Source organism: Vanderwaltozyma polyspora, genomic scaffold (genome assembly GCF_000150035.1).
Source record: "Vanderwaltozyma polyspora DSM 70294 KpolScaffold513 genomic scaffold, whole genome shotgun sequence".
NCBI lineage: Eukaryota > Fungi > Ascomycota > Saccharomycetes > Saccharomycetales > Saccharomycetaceae > Vanderwaltozyma > Vanderwaltozyma polyspora.
The window spans coordinates 21,448-40,784 of record NW_001834649.1 but is presented as its reverse complement, the minus strand read 5'-3'; the positions used below and the strand labels follow the sequence as shown (position 1 = coordinate 40,784).

General features: G+C 32.5%; 6 protein-coding genes across 6 annotated transcripts; 3 read left to right on the top strand and 3 right to left on the bottom strand.

The window, feature by feature from the left end:
* Positions 1-58: 58 nt before the first annotated feature.
* Kpol_513p14 (uncharacterized protein) lies at positions 59-1,078 on the top strand (the record flags this gene model as incomplete). The annotated part of the gene is made up of 1 exon (XM_001644306.1): positions 59-1,078. One exon carries the CDS (start codon positions 59-61, stop codon positions 1,076-1,078), a length of 1,020 nt encoding a protein of 339 aa, XP_001644356.1.
* A 1,053-nt stretch (positions 1,079-2,131) lies between these two features.
* On the bottom strand, positions 2,132-3,043 carry IKI1 (Elongator subunit IKI1; the record flags this gene model as incomplete). Its single annotated transcript, XM_001644305.1, has 1 exon — positions 2,132-3,043. One exon carries the CDS (start codon positions 3,041-3,043, stop codon positions 2,132-2,134), a length of 912 nt encoding a protein of 303 aa, XP_001644355.1.
* A 979-nt stretch (positions 3,044-4,022) lies between these two features.
* KOG1 (ubiquitin-binding TORC1 subunit KOG1) lies at positions 4,023-8,621 on the top strand (the record flags this gene model as incomplete). Its single annotated transcript, XM_001644304.1, has 1 exon — positions 4,023-8,621. The coding sequence occupies one exon, from the start codon at positions 4,023-4,025 to the stop codon at positions 8,619-8,621; it is 4,599 nt and encodes a 1,532-aa protein (XP_001644354.1).
* Positions 8,622-9,433: 812 nt separating this feature from the next.
* GRX5 (monothiol glutaredoxin GRX5) lies at positions 9,434-9,877 on the top strand (the record flags this gene model as incomplete). The annotated part of the gene is made up of 1 exon (XM_001644303.1): positions 9,434-9,877. The coding sequence occupies one exon, from the start codon at positions 9,434-9,436 to the stop codon at positions 9,875-9,877; it is 444 nt and encodes a 147-aa protein (XP_001644353.1).
* A 1,101-nt stretch (positions 9,878-10,978) lies between these two features.
* On the bottom strand, positions 10,979-12,643 carry EXO5 (Exo5p; the record flags this gene model as incomplete). The annotated part of the gene is made up of 1 exon (XM_001644302.1): positions 10,979-12,643. One exon carries the CDS (start codon positions 12,641-12,643, stop codon positions 10,979-10,981), a length of 1,665 nt encoding a protein of 554 aa, XP_001644352.1.
* Positions 12,644-13,102: 459 nt separating this feature from the next.
* PDR12 (ATP-binding cassette multidrug transporter PDR12) lies at positions 13,103-17,644 on the bottom strand (the record flags this gene model as incomplete). The annotated part of the gene is made up of 1 exon (XM_001644301.1): positions 13,103-17,644. One exon carries the CDS (start codon positions 17,642-17,644, stop codon positions 13,103-13,105), a length of 4,542 nt encoding a protein of 1,513 aa, XP_001644351.1.
* Positions 17,645-19,337: the final 1,693 nt, after the last annotated feature.

Here is a 19,337-nt window from a genome sequence, read left to right as displayed (position 1 = left end):
AGGTGGATTGGTTATTGGTTTGTCTGCTGGTTGGACTTGGTAATTTATATATTCAAAGATGCATTTGGGAGTTATTTTGAGTTATTTGGTATTTTTATTTCATTTCTCTGGAGCTCATGATTCGTTTTCAGATGTTCCAATAGACGAGGACGTAGAAATTCCCATGGATGATCCTGAAGATGCAGGTAACTATTCATTAATGGATAAAATGATTAATACAGACTTGGTTTCATTTAACGATGAGGTTAAAGATATCATTATACCAAGTTTTGAGATTCCAAAGTCAATTTCACCTCAAGTCGAAAAAGTCTTGAATAAATCGACACCCTTTTTAAGATCATCAAATATCAGATATCCTTATAAAGAGACAGGGAATATAACAAATTTAGAGCAAGGTTATCTGTTAGGATCCTTTAATTTTAAGCAAAATTCTTCTTGGTTTAGGGAATATAATAGCTTAGATCAAGAAGATAACTATTATAACTTTGACTTATTCCCAAAATTTATTATTAACATGATGCAGGATTTTAAGATGTCGCAATTCAACATGAAAGTTACAAGTGGTAATTGGAATACTGAATTATGGGGGTTGCTTCCTTTTGATAACTTTAAGCCATGTGAATCTGCAAAATCTATAGTAGAAACTTGGGCTTCTTTAGAATCTTCTTCTAGAGAAGCAGCTGATGAAGCTTGGAAGACAGCAGTTGGAGAATTGAATGAAAGGTTTAGTCTATACCTGAATGGAGACAATGACTCCACAAATTTAATTACAACTGATTTCAGTAAACAACAATTGAAGAACAAAGTTTTGAAGAGCAATAACTTGTTTTATGTTAACCATTTAACTTTTCCTACTATGTCAATGGATCGTAGCAATTTAAAATATTTCATTAATTTACTTCCTAATAAAAATAAAAATGGAATTTCGAAGTTGTTATCAGACATTGCTGATTATGATTTGAATTGGCATAATATTATTCTAGGTGTCGAGAAGAATTGTGATGATATAACAGGAATTTGTAAATATAACCTTGAGATGGATATTGATGTGGTTCTTGATTTTAGAAAAGTCTATTAGGAAATAATAACACCAAAGGTGTAAGAAATATAAGGCAATGAATTTGGGGGTGCGTAATAAAAATTCACATTAATAATACAATTTTTCTTTTGGTTGTAGTCAGTTGGGTGCAAATAAGCCGATACTTTGTTTCACTGATATAGATGTATTGAACCAAAACCTTTTTGTCAGATAATGAAATTATTCATCAGAGAAATATTTAATCCTGAACTAGATATACATTGTTGTGAAATATTGTTAATTAGGAAGAACGACTTTAAATCGGGAAATACTATTAGAGTATTAATTTTAAGAATTAATCTTCGATTTATTGATTCGTTTCTGAATAATTAAAACGGCTATGTCGCTTATGTGGACACCTCGATAATGGATATGTTTTTGAAATTGACGTTACTCTTCCTAAGACGATTCAAAATGAAAATTTACTTTCTTATTTTATGAATACGATTCATATTTGGTAACGTTTTATTTGAATAATGTATTTAAAGAGAAAAGTTGACTGTCATTAAACTGTATTAACTTTTCTACAAAATTAAAAAATTGATTTATTATGTTCTTTCTTTTACAACAATTGTAATACTGACAAGACAGTAATTATTTAAAAAACAGTTTCCATCCATAAGGTATTAAGCCAAGAGAAATGGTGACATCTATAGCTAACAGGAAGTTGGTATTGTTAGAATTCTCATTAATCTATCACTTCTGGAGCAATAATTTATTATGTATTAAAACACACACAGACTAAGAACGTTAGCGTCATAATATTAAATTTGACTGTTATTGGCATATTTTTGATGTGTATTATAATGATTTAACAGGGAATGACTAGCTGTCGCGAAATGCGATTACTAAAAAGGATAGGCCGGAGTGTATTTGAGTAGCGATTGATGTGAGAATATAGCACAGTTGAGATAAAGATATCAGATATATCTGCTACCATTTGTAATTAGAGATTAAAGAAATTAGATTACTCATTATAAATCAAAGATTCGTATTTTTTAAAAACAGTATATACTTTTAAAAATTTATCATATTTGTCTATACATTTATGTACTAAAATGGATCTTCATATGGATCCTCTTCATCATAATCATCATCCTTTTCAAATTCGTAGACAATAGCACCACCAGTATTAAAAGATTGTGCTTCTAAGAATGGAAGTTCCACTTGATCCTTGGCTTTTTTTTGCTTAGCTGAAGTCGACAGATTAAAGGTTGCCAAATCTTGTAATGCTTCTGGATTCTCATTATTAACATTATCTTCAATTTCATTCATGTCTTTAAATATTTCATATTCATGAGTATCTGAGTTGATAGTGAACTGATAATTAATGGATCTCCCTGATTTCCTTTTGTTCGTTAATGTTAGCATATATGTAGAGTTATTCATACCTTTCGGTATAATAAATTTTGATAGATTAGATCTGACATCTTCTTCTTCTACAGTATCAGAAAATTGTGGTTCAACTTCTAAAATGGTAGCTGCCATAAAATGTAAAAGTTCAAAACTTGATGGATAATGGATACCGTTCTCATTGTCATTCAATTCTGGCATGTCCTTATGGAAATTCACCAGAAATGTAATATTTGGAGATGCAATAGATGAAATAAACTGAGATAAATTGGTATTGGAGATATAATTGATAGAGTCTATGATAACTAAAAATTTACCTGCAACTTTTTCTTGAGGTGAAGGCAAATAAGTTCTTAACGTTGATATTAAATCTTGTAATTTCAATGAACTTGCATCTATAAAGTTAGTTGCATATGATGGTCTGTTAATGGTCTCGAATGAAATATATACAATGGTAATATCCTTATTTGTACTGCTGCAATACACGAATTCATTAAGCAAATTTTTCGAAGTTTGAGCTATAGTATCTAGAGATAAAATCAGTGGACTTGTCTCATTTAATGAAAAAATCCTCTTCAAAAGGATCGAGGGATTATAACTAGAGCTTGCCATGATTTTCCACTATGGTATATGCACTCCTGATCCCTTTAAATTGGAAACTTAAATATCACTTCGTTAATCTACAAACCTGATATTTTTAAAGTCATCTCATCGATATTTGTTGTAATTTTTCATTCTGATACCAACACTTGATTTGAGCACGTGATCTTATAATACCAGTAGATATTGAGATTAAAGGAAGGACGATATTTGTAAGCCCAGAAATATTCATCGAGTTACATGATTAAATTCATATAATCTGCTATTTATTATTCTAGTGTTATGCATTTTTAGATCGGTTTAGTACTAGGAAAATTATTCAAAATTATCCTCACAAGAATGGCAATCTACAATGGGAAACCTCATCATCGTCTGAGATTCAGTGTTGCAACTAAATCCGAGGTTAGCGTAATACCTTTTTAATGAATATGGAATTAATGTGATTAAAATATGAAAAAATAATATTCAGAATAATATTAGATTTATACTGTCTATAGAATTGAAGAAAGGTAAAATTGGCTTTCATTATGGCGAAATGGGAATTATCTCACGTGATCTCGGGAAATAAGTACAATATCTCGAAATATCTAAAACAGCTCTTGCTTGATTAGCAATGATAAAATTATCATACATAGCATATAAATAGACATAGATATAGATTATTCAACCCGTAATTTCAAGACTATTAACTTGTATTGTTCGCAGAGGGTATCAAGAAGTTTAAATTAACCCAACGAACATAATTGGCTATTTTCCATTTGCAAAATTTATCTTTTGGAAGATATCCCAATTGTAATTCTAACATAAACTGTGTTCAAGGATTTAGTTCCGTAAAGTTTATTGAAATATTTGAATAATTGCATAAAAATAAACATATATTTAACTAAGTTTATATTAACTGGCTATTATTATTGCTATTTCCCTTACTTTCACCATAATATTGACTAAAACATTAAAGGTTTTGTCGATATCCCTCACTATTTATAGCTAAATGACTGTTTCTTATGGTCCTCACCCTTTGAAACCCTTAAATACAAATACGAGACATGGGTTCGATGAACAATATAATAGTGAACAGTTTTTAGAAACTCTAGCACAAAACTTTATCTTTTATTTTGATGATAAAAGGCACAGAAGAAATGGTAATCCTACTCCAGAGAATGAAATACTTGAAGATGAAGATAGTTATTTCCAACCTATTACAGATTGGAAAATTATGAAGGATAGACAGAAAACTGTGAGTGCTGCTCTTTTACTATGTCTTAACTTGGGTGTTGATCCACCAGATGTTATAAAGACTAATCCATGTGCAAGAATCGAAGCCGGTGTTGATGCATTGACTTTTCAAGACTCTAAGAAAGCTATTGAACAAATAGGTAAGAACTTACAATCTCAATATGAGACATTGTCTTTAAGAACTAGGTTCAAACAAAGTTTAGATCCTTGTGTGGAAGATGTGAAAAGATTTTGTAACTCGCTCAGACGAACTTCAAAGGATGATAGAATATTGTTTCATTACAATGGCCATGGTGTTCCTAAACCTACTCCTTCAGGTGAAATTTGGGTTTTCAATAGAGGGTACACACAATATATTCCAGTTTCTTTGTATGATTTGCAAACTTGGTTAGGTGCTCCATGTATATTTGTTTATGATTGTAACAGTGCAGGTAACATAGTTACAAATTTCCAAAATTTTGTACAAAAAAGAATAAAAGATGATGAAAGTGGGAAACATGATGTTGCAGCTCCATCTCCAACGTCAGCATATAAAGAATGCTTCCAACTAGCATCTTGTAGAGCCGATGAGTTGCTATTAATGGCACCCGAATTACCTGCTGATTTATTCACATGTTGTCTAACTAACCCGATTGATATTAGTGTTAAAGTATTCTTAATGCAATCGCATTTAAAAAATTCAAAGTACAAAGTGTTTTTCGAATCTTCTAACGAATTCAGCTCTGATGAAAAAGAATTTCCAGAATTAAAAACACCAAATATTAAGGTCCCAGGGATGTTATCTGATAGAAGGACTCCTTTGGGAGAATTAAATTGGATTTTTACAGCAATTACTGACACGATAGCATGGACATCTTTACCAAGGCCTCTTTTTAAAAAGCTTTTTAGACATGACCTAATGGTCGCTGCATTATTCAGAAACTTTTTATTAGCAAAAAGAATTATGCCTTGGTATAATTGCCATCCTGTATCTGATCCCTCATTGCCGGAAAGTATAGCCGAACATCCAATGTGGAAATCTTGGGATCTGGCTCTAGATGAAGTCTTAAGCAAATTGGTTGACAGCTTGGAAAATAACCCTCAAGCCCGTACAACAGATGCAACTACGCTATTTAGACAGCAAGATACTGCCCAAAATCAGCAACCCAAGCAACAACAGCAACAACTTAAACAACAACAGGAGGTAAAACCTGGAAGCATTCAGAATCATTCAAGATTTGCAGTTGGAAATCTAAGTACAATGTCATTAGCAACACATCCTGCATTAAACAATCAAAAAAGATCAAGCACAGTAAATTTTCAAAATGGAGTGCAGCCAGTTCAGAAACAATTCACTGGATTTTTTGAACAAAACCTAACTGCATTTGAGCTCTGGTTAAAATATGCATCAAATACAAGAAATCCTCCAGAGCAATTGCCAATTGTTCTTCAAGTCTTATTATCACAGGTACATCGTATTAGAGCATTAGTACTTTTATCTAGATTTTTGGATTTGGGTCCATGGGCAGTCTATTTGTCACTTTCAATTGGTATATTTCCGTATGTATTGAAACTATTACAAAGTCCTGCTCCTGAACTGAAACCAATTTTAGTGTTTATTTGGGCAAGAATTATGGCGATCGACTATAAAAGTATCCAAGCAGATTTGTTAAAAGAAAGAGGATATGTTTACTTTGTGTCAATACTTGTTCCAGATTGGAATTCTCCTCAACTCCCAACAAGCAGTTCTTCTCTGAATAATGGATCCCCACTTACTATGACGGCTAAACCATCAGTTAGTATCTTAAGGAACCAGTCATCCCAACAATTAGGAAATAACAGTATAGACACTATAACTAATCATTATTCCAACGAAACGACAGATGATCAAAAAGCGATGGCTGTATTCATTTTATCTGCTTTCATCAGAGATTTTCCTCATGGTCAAAAACAATGCTTCAACATGGATTTGGTAAAAAGATTGTGTTATTACATTGATAATTCAGGAGTACCACTTTTAAGACAATGGTCGATTATTCTTCTAGGTCAATTTTTTGAAAAACACCCTTTGCACAGGTACATATGCATGGAATTAGGTGTCCTTGACTCGATATTGAAGTCTTTAAATGATCCAGTCCCTGAGATAAGAGCTGCAAGTTTACTGTCATTATCGTCCTATATTTCAGATCCAGACGAATCTGAAATTCTTTTAAGGCTACAGCAAGAACTAGAACAACAATATCAACAATTACATACTCAATTGCAACAAATACAAAATGCTACTCATCAACAATATCAACAAATTGAGCAACAACAAATGAAAATTGAACGTCAGCTACAGCATTGTCAAGAAATTCAATCTAAGCTTCAAAATGTTGATTTTGAGAAGCTTAAGGAGCAAAGTATATCTAATTTGATATCAATTTTACCATTAATCAATGATGGATCACCTCTTGTAAGGAAGGAGATTATTATTTATTTTTCAAAAGTTGTTAATAGGTATATCAACTTTTTTATCGTAGTTGCATTTGATCTTTTGAATGAAGAAATAACACAGCTAGAAGGTATTGGTAAAAATAAAGATCTCAATGAGAAGTCAACTTTCAGTCAAGGATCTATTTTCAGTTCTATTTGGAAAGGTTTGTTAATATTAGCAAGTGATCCATTCCCAGAGAATAGTGTATTGGCAGGAAAAATTATTGATTATATTCTAATAGAAATTAGCTTTCATAAAGATTTAGGGCCTCCATTTCTCAAAATGGAAGAATATTTAATAAAGAGAAGCTCGAATTTGAACCAAAATGGCTCTAAGGGATTTGATGCCTCACAAGTACAAGTAATAGGAAGGAATAATAACCAAGCATCAAATAACAATTCTGAAGAAATACTGAGCGATGAAAGCAGTCACCATGATGAATTACAAGGACAGTTCTTTTTGACAAAGTTTTTTAGTACTCTTGGATTTAAGGATCATGATGATAAAGGATATAGTTCATCAACTACACATACTCAAACCCCAAAATCAGATTCCAGTGGGAACCGTTCTTCTAACGGTTCGGGGTTGAAATCAAATGGTGGTGGAGTTAAAAAAGAAACAGAACAAATTATACTTCCACTTCAAAGTTCACTCCTAACTTATTGTTACGAATATTTTCAGGAACCTCAGATGAGAAAACAAGAAACGGATGAACCAGGGAGTGTAAATTATAATATTCGAATTTGGAGAAGGAATAGGAATGAAAAGATTATTGAAGAGACTCAGGCTGAAAAGACTTTGTCTCTGTATGGAGACTGGTCTAATAGGTTAATAACATTTGATAATAAATCCCAACCGAAAATTATGGAATTTACACAGTTTGATGATTATTTGGTTGTAGCAGATGAAAGAGATTATATTACTGTATATGATTGGGAAAAAGATTCGGTAATATCTAGATTTTCTAATGGTAATCCTTTTGGTACTAAAGTTACTAGTTTGAAATTCATCAACGAAGACGATTCATCTCTTTTGATGACTGGTTCCTCTGATGGTATAGTTAATATTTACAAAGGATTTGATGACATTGAATCTAATCAAGTAGTTACTGCTTGGAGAGGTTTGACAGATATGTTGCTTACTCCAAGATCTAGTGGATTATTAATAGACTGGCAGCAAATTCGTGGGTCACTGCTCGCTACTGGTGACGTTAAAGTAATTAGGATATGGGATGCTCATTCTGAAACCGTAGAGATCGATATTCCAGCTAAGACATCTTCTTTAGTCACTTCTATTACTTCGGATCAATTAGCAGGGGATATTTTTGTATGTGGTTTTGCAGATGGTACATTAAGGGCATACGATCGTAGATTGGATCCAAGAGATGCGATGGTACGTTTGTGGAGGACTTCTTCTAATAGAAATTCTCGTTCCGCTATCACAAATGTTCATTTACAAAGAGGCGGTTACAGAGAATTAGCTAGTGGTACTGCTAATGGTATGGTTGAACTGTGGGATATAAGATCCCAAGATAGTGTATCGTCTTTCAATGTGGGAGGTTCAAATATGGAACAGAGTGGAACTCAAAAGATGACTACAATGACATGTATGCAATTGCATGAACATGTACCTGTAATTGCTACAGGTACGAAACAGATCAACCTTTGGACAACTTCTGGTGATTTGCTTTCTAGTTTTAATAACGTACACCATAATGGTGGTGTTGCTGGAACTCTTGCAGTCTCTGGTATAAGATCGACACTAACTTCAAATTTATCCTCTTCAACTTCCTTTTTATCGTCATTAGCATTGCATCCTCATAGAATGATGTTGTCAGCTTCCAATTCTCATGATACAAAAATCAGTATATATACATGTCATAAAAAGAAGTTTGAATAAAACTATAAATAGAAGTAGTGATTAAATCTAACAGATTAAATAATATCACTTTTTGTAATTAATATTTGATAATGAAATGACCTTAAATTCATATTTAATATTCAATAAAAGGATCCGAATTTCTTAGTCCTTCCTCCATTTTCTTAAAACTATTTCAAAAATGTTTTTATTTTGGATGGTCGCTATAATGAGATATTCCTCGAAGGCTTGCATATCCAAGATGGGTTTTTCTCAGATAAAATATTCATTATCATTCTTGTGGATATTGTTGAACTTGTTATATAACTGGAGTTGTTTAGCTAGATAATATAAAAACAGCAGCATATTATGCTGACAAATTCTAGACTATTATATTTTTGAAGTAAAGAGATGAAAGATACAAATTTATAGCTGTCATTTTTATGTACTTCATTATTTTTATAACTTAAGCTTAATGTTGAAATTTCTAAAAATTTATATAATAAGTTCTCTGATCTATTGTTTGACTGTGTCATTTGTATTTTACATTGTTAGGAGAACTTTTAAACTAAAACCAATGCCTTATTTCTTTTGTATATAATCTCGAAACACTCCTTTGACTGTATGTTCATATACTTTTTTTGTTTTGACTGCTTGCCTTTGTCTGTATGACCTTTAATTCGAGAATTAAAGGTTATTTCTAATATCGAATGGAAAAGTGAAAAATATTGATTTAAATAAGTCATTAAGGTACTGAAGCTAGATTCAGTTTAGTTTTTATTCGATGGTGATAGTGGCAATAAAGAGCTATTGACTTAAGATATAGTTCAGATAATATAGTAGTAATAGTAGTCATGTTTTTAAAAGGCTTTAATCCGTTAGTTAGAACTTCTATATCACAATTATCTCGATCGAATATTTTATTTAGGTATCAATCACGATTATTCCTAAGTGCTGAGACCAAAAAGGCTATAGATGATGCAGTAAGCTCTGCTCCTGTAGTATTATTTATGAAGGGTACTCCAGAATTTCCACAATGTGGTTTCTCGAGAGCAACTATTAATATATTAGGTCAACAAGGTGTTGACCCACAGAAATTTGCGGCTTATAATGTATTAGAAGATCCAGAATTACGTCAAGGCATTAAGGAATATAGTGAGTGGCCAACCATTCCGCAATTATATGTGAATAAGGAGTTTGTTGGTGGTTGTGATATTATTACTACTATGGCCCAAGATGGCCAATTAGCTGATCTCTTAGAGGAAGCTGATGTTCTAGTGCCAGAAGACCATGAATGATTAAATCAAACACCTTTCATTATGTTACCATTATCACCTTTACTTTTGTATATATATTTATATATTTATGTATATGCTATTTAACAATTGTTTGACTCATTGGAAAGCTGATTGGTTGAAACATTTTTTAAATAGTTAATAAAATGTGTTCCTGTATTTATTTTAAATATAATGAAAGCACAGATTGGATATTCTAAGGTTAATGCCCAAGACTATGAAAAATGTATTCTCGTGCCTTTAGATTTGTAAACAACGTATTCTCTATCTACAAACTCCACTCTTTAATATATATCACTACTAGTTAAAACTATAGTGAATTATTTGCATAGTATTTTGTAGCCATTGCCTTCCATCAAAGAGTTGAGAATAATTTTGTTATCCCATCCTACATAAATAATGCAATATTTAACCAAAAACCCATGTTAGCTAAATTAATAGTACGATAATTGGTTATATATCAAGATGAGCTATTTATATACTTAGCTTATCTAGCAAGAAAAACTTTTACAACTTTCAGTAAACTAATAAGAGTTAAGGTGAATGTAGTGATATATCTAAATTGCGTTACATCTATAAATACAAATTTTAATCAACTCGCTGATGAGTTAAAAATTAAAAATTTTGTGCAATAGGAACCCTCTATATCGTTACTCAGTTTGCTTTAAGATAACTGGACTATTATAAGCATTACAATGGAATAATTGTAACCAACACACTGATAAGATTCATTCATATAACAGTAACCTATCCAATACAATTTAAATAGACTAAACTTGAAAGCTCTTATTGAAATGTGGTAAACATTTTGATTGATTTATGTTCAATTTTAGTGATCTGACTACGAAATGAAGTTATATCATCATTAATCAAACAAAGTATTTGTTAATATGGTAGTTGTTCAACCAAACTTGATAACTATACAAATTTAAATTAATTTAATATACATTATTTTTTATATAATAATCAGTTATTCATTTTCATTGATATATCAACATTTTTCAGTATGTGCGTAGAACGAATTGACAAGAGATCTATTAGGTTTATAGCCTAGTACAATTAGATTGCATCGGAATTCCTTTTGGATTGAAATCATGTCTATTCCTAATTCTGGTTGAGTTTTAAAAGCCTTGGACCTAATTCTTTCTTTTGTTGCGTCGCTTTTTGTCTCCATGAACAAACATTAACATAATCACAGTATTTACAGTATGTTATTAAGTTTTCCGATGTTGGTTCAATTGGTTCGATATCTCTTTTGCCGAACCAAAACATTGAACTGTCAAATGCTCCATTTCTAATTTCATCTTCGTTAAAATCAAAATTTATATTCTTAAAATTGTCACCTTTATAGTAATATTCCAAAGTCAAATGTTTGGATAATAATGGCGAAATACAATTGTACATTTGTGCTAATCTTGCTGCAAAATATTTCAGCGTCACTGGTCTTTTCCATGGAACTAAAAATTCCCCGTATCGTTCAAGAACATTTGGATCTGTAATTTGATCAGATAATATACTCATATCGTATTCTTCTTCTGTTGGAGAAGAGCCGGTAAAATCCGAATCAAATGGAGGGAAACCTATATCATCCCCATCTCTTAATTTTCGCATATCATCTACTATGACCTCATCAGATGCCATAAAATATATCACCTTGGCAGGGTCGATACGCTGATCTATATTAAAACCTCTTGATAAAGAACTATTTAATAGTTGACCATAGGTGACATCCGGATGTAACCCAAGAAGTTCCAAGAAATAACGATAGTACATAACTTGATATTTTGAATATTTCAAAACGGATTTTTGAGAGACAACCGATCGAAACATTCTGGTTTTAACATCAGATACATTGATCTGATATTCACTTTTTAGGAAGTCTATATTGGCGTTCAGCCATTCTATTATTGATTGGAAATTATTGCCATTTTCAAATACTTCATCATTCAAACCATTGAATTCAGTAAACCCAGAACTTGTAAATACCCTAATCTTTCTTCTTAAACTTAAGTGATCGATTATACCACTAACTAAAACATCCTTACCGTCTTTCGGAAGTCCATCGATAAAAGTTCCAGTTCTCGAATCTAAGAATGCATGACATCTTACTTCTCGAGCTTCACCACATCTGAATAGTGACAACAGTCTCATAGAACAACTAAAAAGGTCATCGACATGATTATGAAAGTTATCAGTTGGAATTGGAACTTCAAAATCTTCAACAAAAGATTCTAAATCTTCAGTGACAGGGTGGATATCTTCTTCTAATTTTTGATGAACCAATTTACCTTCAATAATCTGTTTATGTTCAAATAATGGCGTTTCAGAGTATATATCATATGCTTCTCTAAGTTCACACCATCTTTTTGTCAACAATTTTGTTACAGATAAACGATTTCTTACCTTCTCATTTTCTCCATTTCCATCAGAATTATCATAGGCTCTATTATTAATCTCAAATGGTACAGGGTATGATTTTGGTAAATGATAATTCAAGTAACCAACATTATTTGGGTCTTCTCCAAATAGCTTCTTAATTTTATGGATCTTTAACGCAATATGTTCTTTCTTCACTTTCGTCAATTTGTTCGAAGATGGCAAAATATAACTACTATCATTCTTAAATATAGGAAATCTTTTGATTACTAGTCTTTCTTCATCGGTAATTCTTGTTCGAGCTTCTGATTCTTTAGAACTGATAATTATTTCGTGAGTGTGAAACCTTGAATGTAACTGTAGGATATTGATCGATGACCGGCATCTTAACATACTTCCTATAGAGCTAGTTACCAATGAATATTCTTGAATCACCTATTTGTAAAGCAAAATGATTTCATAGAAGAATTGGTTACCAACTTATACATCTTCTCATTTCTATTCTTGTCTCTTGATTTGATATTTCATCGAAATTTCAATATTTCATATTACTTCCGGGCATAGAGATATTGTTCTATATGAGAGCTCTGGCAGCAATTGATCGAAATGTACATTCTATTGTAAAATAAACCATATCAAAGTATTTTGAGTTACGGTTTATATTAAACTGTGAAGTTATTAATAGAATTGCGTTTGGTATTAATCTCGTTAAATAATTGGATCTTATATTATATGTTTTTTTGATATTTTAAAATCTATAAAAAGTGTACGTAAAAAAAATTAAGATATTATTTAATTTTATAGTATTGTAAGTAATCCAGTAAATGTTCTGAATATATGTTAAGGAATTTATTAGTTCTTGCTGACTTTTTTGGAATCGGTTGGTTTCTGTTGGAAAATAGTGGAATCTTTTTCGTGTCTTTCTTTTCTTGGACCATTGAACCATTTCTTGAAATTTAGCACCGATTTTAAAGACCATACTTTAACTCTCATGATATAATAAGAGAACAACATGGCACAGAAGTTAAAGCAAATGTAAGCCCACATGAACCCAAAGTTTCTCCATCTGTAATCCCATTTGATATTGAACTGAGCAACAACTTCATCTTGAACAGAGTATGGACAGTATCTACAATCAGCAGTGGCAGTTGGATTAGTCAAATAACCAGTATTATTGTTGATGTAAGTTTCCAGATATGTACCACATGTTTGGCCCTCAGGTGGATCCATAATTGCAAATTCATTTTCAGCACAGATAACCTTCTTATTGTGAACCAATGGGGCGACTAAAGCCTGGACGACATAAGTAAATGGTGAAACGTTATACATTAATCTTCTCCAGAAAGCAGGCATTTTTTGTCTAGGTTGTAAGATACCACAGAATAATAACATCGCAGCAAATAAATTAGAATTGATAATGGATGCAGATGGGACATCTGGCGACATGTACAATAACCACAAACCATAAGAAACGAAGTAAATTGGGAAAATTAAAACATAGAAGAAGAAGAAGAAACCTGCATGAGAAGCTCTGCCACTATATTGAGCAGGCCAGTAGTAGAATAAGAAACAGAAGAATTGACATAAAGTGGACCAACCAATTTCAACAGCTGCATGACATAATAATAAAGCACTCCAGTGGAAAGTATTTGACGCAGCTTCTCTGACTTCGTACAATTCTCTACTATCAAAGGCAAAAACAGAAAGTTGGTTAATCATGGCCAATGCAATCAATAATAACATGAAAATAGATGAGAAAGCTTCTTGTGCACCACCGATAGAGTGATTAACACCAACATAAGATAAACCGACAAACAACGCACAACTAACACATTCAAAGAACTTTGCTCTAATATAAACAGGGGATCTCCAAAATTGAATCGAAGTTCTCCTCAAAACACACATTAATTGAGTCAAATATGAGGCGGCAAATCTGCCATTTAACTCGGCATTGTTTTCTACTGGTCTACTAGCCAAAGTTTTGTGAAGCTCTTCAACTTCGGCTCTAGCTGCTGCACATTCTGGAGATGCAACCCATAGATCATGCCAATCAGCAGAAGCAGAAGCAGTTGCACCGGCACCAATACAATTCAAAATATATTCAGCAGGGTTTTCAGAAACACCACACTTAACACCAGATTGACGTTCAAAGTAAGATAACAAAGTAGAAGAATTTGGACCAATATCACCGAAATAAACCATTTTACCACCCTTCTTTAATAGTAATAATCTATCAAATTGTTCAAATAAAGTAGCAGAAGGTTGATGGATTGTACATAAAATTGATTGACCAGAATCGGCTAATGCTCTTAAGAATTGAACAATAGACCATGAAGATTGGGAATCCAAACCTGATGTAGGCTCATCCAAGAATAATAATAATGATGGTTTGGCAACTAATTCGACACCAATAGATAGCTTCTTTCTTTGTTCGACATTTAAACCTCTACCGGTTTTACCTACCAAAGCTTCGGCATAATTTTGCATACCCAATAACTTAATGATTTTTTCAACGTATTCATATTTTTCTTCGATTGATACAGATCTTGGTTGTCTCAATTCAGCAGCAAAACGTAGAGATTCCCTAACAGACAATTCAGCCATATGATTATCGGCCTGAGCAACGTAACCACATGATCTGTTGAAAGATGCAGGTAAAGGTTTAGCATTCACCAACATATCACCGGTAATGACACCCATATTAATTCTTTGAGCTAAAACATTCAATAAGGTAGTTTTACCAGCACCTGATTCACCCATTAATGCTGTCATTTTACCAGGCTTCACATAACCGAAAACATCACTTAACAACTGTCTGGTGGCACCATCATATGGGATTGTGTAATATAGATGATTCCATGTAAAAACATCTTTTGCAGCAATAACAGAATCTAAATCGACATTTTCACCATTTAAGGCATGCATCATTTCTTCTCTTGAAGCGGTTTTAGCTTCAGCACTTTCAGTACCAAAATCTGGCATATGTCCTCTCTTGTATAGCAATAAATCACCACCACTTTCAACAGGTTTCAAAAATTCTGACAATAAAACATTGGCGACAATGTAACCAAAAGTCCAGACGATGTTTACACCCCAGTCTCTCCAAGCGTGTTTATAAGCAAAGTGATATTGTTTTAAAATGTAAGCATCACCGTTAACATATAAATTACCTTTGACTGCACCAGCAATGTTACAGATTTTATTAGCAACAGAATATGATTCGTAACCAGGACCATCTGGAATCAATTGACTGCATAACATTTCTCTACCATGAAATTCGGTAGACATTAAACTTTCGAAAGCATAAGTTAATGGATTGATATAGTGGAACCATCTAATCCAATGATGCATTTCAGGAATAGGTAAGACAAAGCCAGTGAAAACAGTTAACATTAAAACGTATAGACCACCATAAGCGTGAGCAGTAACACCATCTTTGGTCAAAGTAGCGATGAACTTGAAAATAAAAGAAGTACATTGTTGAATAGTAAACAGATATAGCAAATACTGGAAAAAAGCACCGGCTTGAAATTTCAAATATGGAATCCAATAAGAAACCAAAGACAAGATAATAATAGCAGTTAACTTGGTTGGAATTTCGGTAATAATTTCTTGTAAAGATTCAGCAGATAAATGGTACATAGAATACGTTTTATGCTTCACTATGATTGGTCTAGTAGCAAAAGAGTTAGCAATTTCAGCTAAAGATGTAACAGCAGCAAATAATAAAACATAGAACAGAATACCACCACGAGAATAAGCACCAGAAGTAGTTGATTGAGATTTTGGGTCAATTCTGTGGAACATAGAACCAACAACTAAACCTTTAATCAAAAAAGAGGCCAAATAAACCTTAGTATAGGTAGAATCACCCTTAACTCTTTGGAAACCACGAATCATACAATAATAAACTTGAGACCAATAGTTAACAGTATATTGTGATTTTTTACGAGCACCAGCTTGACTTCTTTGCTTCTTAGCCATATCTAACCTCTCTCTTGTTTCTTCAGCTGGATGTCTAGATTGGTAGTCATTGTATTCAAGTAAAACTTCTTGATATTCAGGGGAGTTTAACCAATACTCTTCGAATTCAGTACCTGACTTTGGTACGTGGTTTTCATAACCTGGTTTTATTTCTAGGGTTCTGTTTTCAAAATCGACTGTTACAGCAGTTAAAAATTCAGCAGATGTCATTCTGTTTGGTTTTACCCAACCCATATTTTCAAAATATTGAACAGCTTTATCGGCAGGGCCAAAATAGATCTGTTTACCGGCGTATAAAACAGTAGCCTTATCGAATAATTCGTAAATGTTTTCACCAGCTTGATAGATAGCAACGATAGCAGAGTTGTTCATCATATTCGTAGCTGTTCTGATAGCCTGTGCGAATTCCAAAGCTGTAGAGGCATCCAAACCTCTTGTAGCATTATCCCATGAATAGATAGATGCACTCATTGCTTGGGCTTCAACTAAAGAGACACGCTTACGTTCACCACCGGAGACACCTCTAACAAAGTCATTACCTACATTAGTGGCATAAGTATGTCTCAAACCAAATACTGTACACCACATGTCTCTTAAAGAATCGACATATTCCTTTCTAGACATGTTATCAATTCTAGTACGTGGAGTCTTACATTTCAAGGCAAAATCAATAGTTTCTTTCACAGTAATCTTTGGAAAGTGGAAATCTAATTCTGGACAGTAAATGACATAACTCTTGTATTTTGACATCATTTCTTGTTGATCCAAACCATCATAGGAAAATTCACCATCGACAGAAACTAATTCTGAAGTTTCACCAGAGATACACTTCAATAGAGTTGAACAACCTGCACCTGGTCTACCAACAACGAAAAGCATTTCACCAGATTCAACGACACCTGTACAATTTTGAATAATGTTTCTTACTGGGGTATCATCTTGTTTACGTAACTTGTTCATCAAATGTACTGGCAAGTAAATAAAATCTCTAATGGATTCAGCTACACTTGGACCAAATGCGGCGGAAGCGTCAATACCAACTGCGGTTAAATTTTTAAAAGCGACACCTGAATCACCCGGTTCGATCCCTTGCTCTAATTGACGAGATCTTAAATAATTCAGCAACGCACGTAAATCAAAATCCAAATCATTGACTTCGAAAGCAGACATTTCCTTTTTATTTTTGGTAGAGATAACTCTTGCCAAAGATTCTAATCTTTCTACACCTTCGTTATTTGATAAAATTTTACTTAAATTTCTTGATAATTGTTCTTGGACAGACATTTCTTCTGCGTTACCTGTGATATCATGTGCCTTACCATCATAAGGTTGTACATCACCGATGGAATCACTCGCAGAAGAGCTATCCTTTTCATGAGAATATCTCTCTTTGCTCTCTGTAAATGACATACTTGCAAAGATTTAATTCGATGTTCCCTGGTCTATTTAATTAATAAAGTAAAGTCTCATAAATAAAAGTTTTATCTGATCAAATTGAAGGGGAAGAATTCTAAAATTTCAATAAACATGTTTCTTTTATACAACTTGTTGATTTTATTGATTTGTGATTATTATATTTTTTAATTAGAGTTGATTTCATTATTATCCTCACTGATAAATCGATATCGGTTGTTATTAAAAGTGACGTTTATTTTATTACCTTTAAGAATTCTAATCAAAAAGCCGACTTAGGAAAAATATCATCAAAAAAGAAAGAGAAAGATGAAGATTAGATACTGTCATTAGTAACTAGCAGGATTAATCAACATCCATAAAAGCACCTCAGTTTCAACAATCATGAGAAACCCTTTATCATAGCACCACAATTGGTGCATTAAAGTTAAAATTATGCATCGGTTAGAAAGAAACCCGCAATAAAACGGTTTCGATATCATCATTAACCTTTGTTTCTAATTTAGATAATTTTTCCATTATTTCGATATCATCGGTTGTTACTCACCAAACAAATCTCGTTATGACAGCTCGATAAAATTTACCATGTCAGTTCTGATTGTATTTCGGATATTATAAAACCTTCGAAACCAGAAAGTGAAATGTTCATCAAGTTCTTTTCTTTTCGAAGATTATAAAACTTATGGTACTTTGAGGAAATCGGAAAAATTCAAGTAACAACCGATGTATATATAAACAGGAATGAAAAATTGAACAATAATGTCTCATTGGATTAGGATGGTTGTTGTAATCCAGGTTTTCCTGTATATATTGTTTAGTTGATCTCATATTGCGGTGGTTATGGAGATTCTAAGATTGCAGATGATGAGGAATCTCTCGTATTATGATTACTACCCAGGATTGATTGACTTCATTGAATTTTTAACCCAAAATTTCTCATCGAACGAATTATGTTACTCAATTTAAATGCTAACTTACTCTTGAAATTCTTTAGTAGAAGCTGAGGTCAAACTTAGTTGATAAGTGGTAAAATTACTTGATCTTTATGGGAATGTAATTGAAGATATCATGGATGTATAAGAAGAAAGAACAGGGGAAAGCTCAAACTAAGGTATTGCTATTATGCATGTGGCGGGATGAATAGTTGTTAAATATTTTGATTAGAGTTAGTTTCGATTCTTGTATAAACTTGATGGTTCAAGTGGCTAATATTTCTTGTGTCTTTTTGCTTTCCTTAGTCCAACATTAATCATATGATCAAAAAAAAAAAAAGAAAAACTTCGAGATATCTTATAAATTTTGATAATTCACGATTCCAAATTGCTTGTAGTTCAATTTTCATTTTAGTTTCGAGAAACTTATCTCGGCAACTCTCGTCGTTGTAATGCTCTCTTATGACATCTTTAGGAACTTCTTGTTGTTCTAGATATTTGAATGTTAATTAATTACAAGGTAATTCACGTACCTCAACTGGTACACATCGCTTGTAATTTTATTGTGTGATGATAAATAGGAGGATAGGATAACAGGCAGTCAGTGAGTCCATTCAAATGGAATCGATTACTTGAAATAATATTGTATATGATATCTATCTTATTGTTGCTTTACTTATCTTGAATAAAGATGTTTCTTAAATGTAAGTCATTGTATCGAAATTAAGATAGACTGATTCCTGTTTTTCTTTTTGATC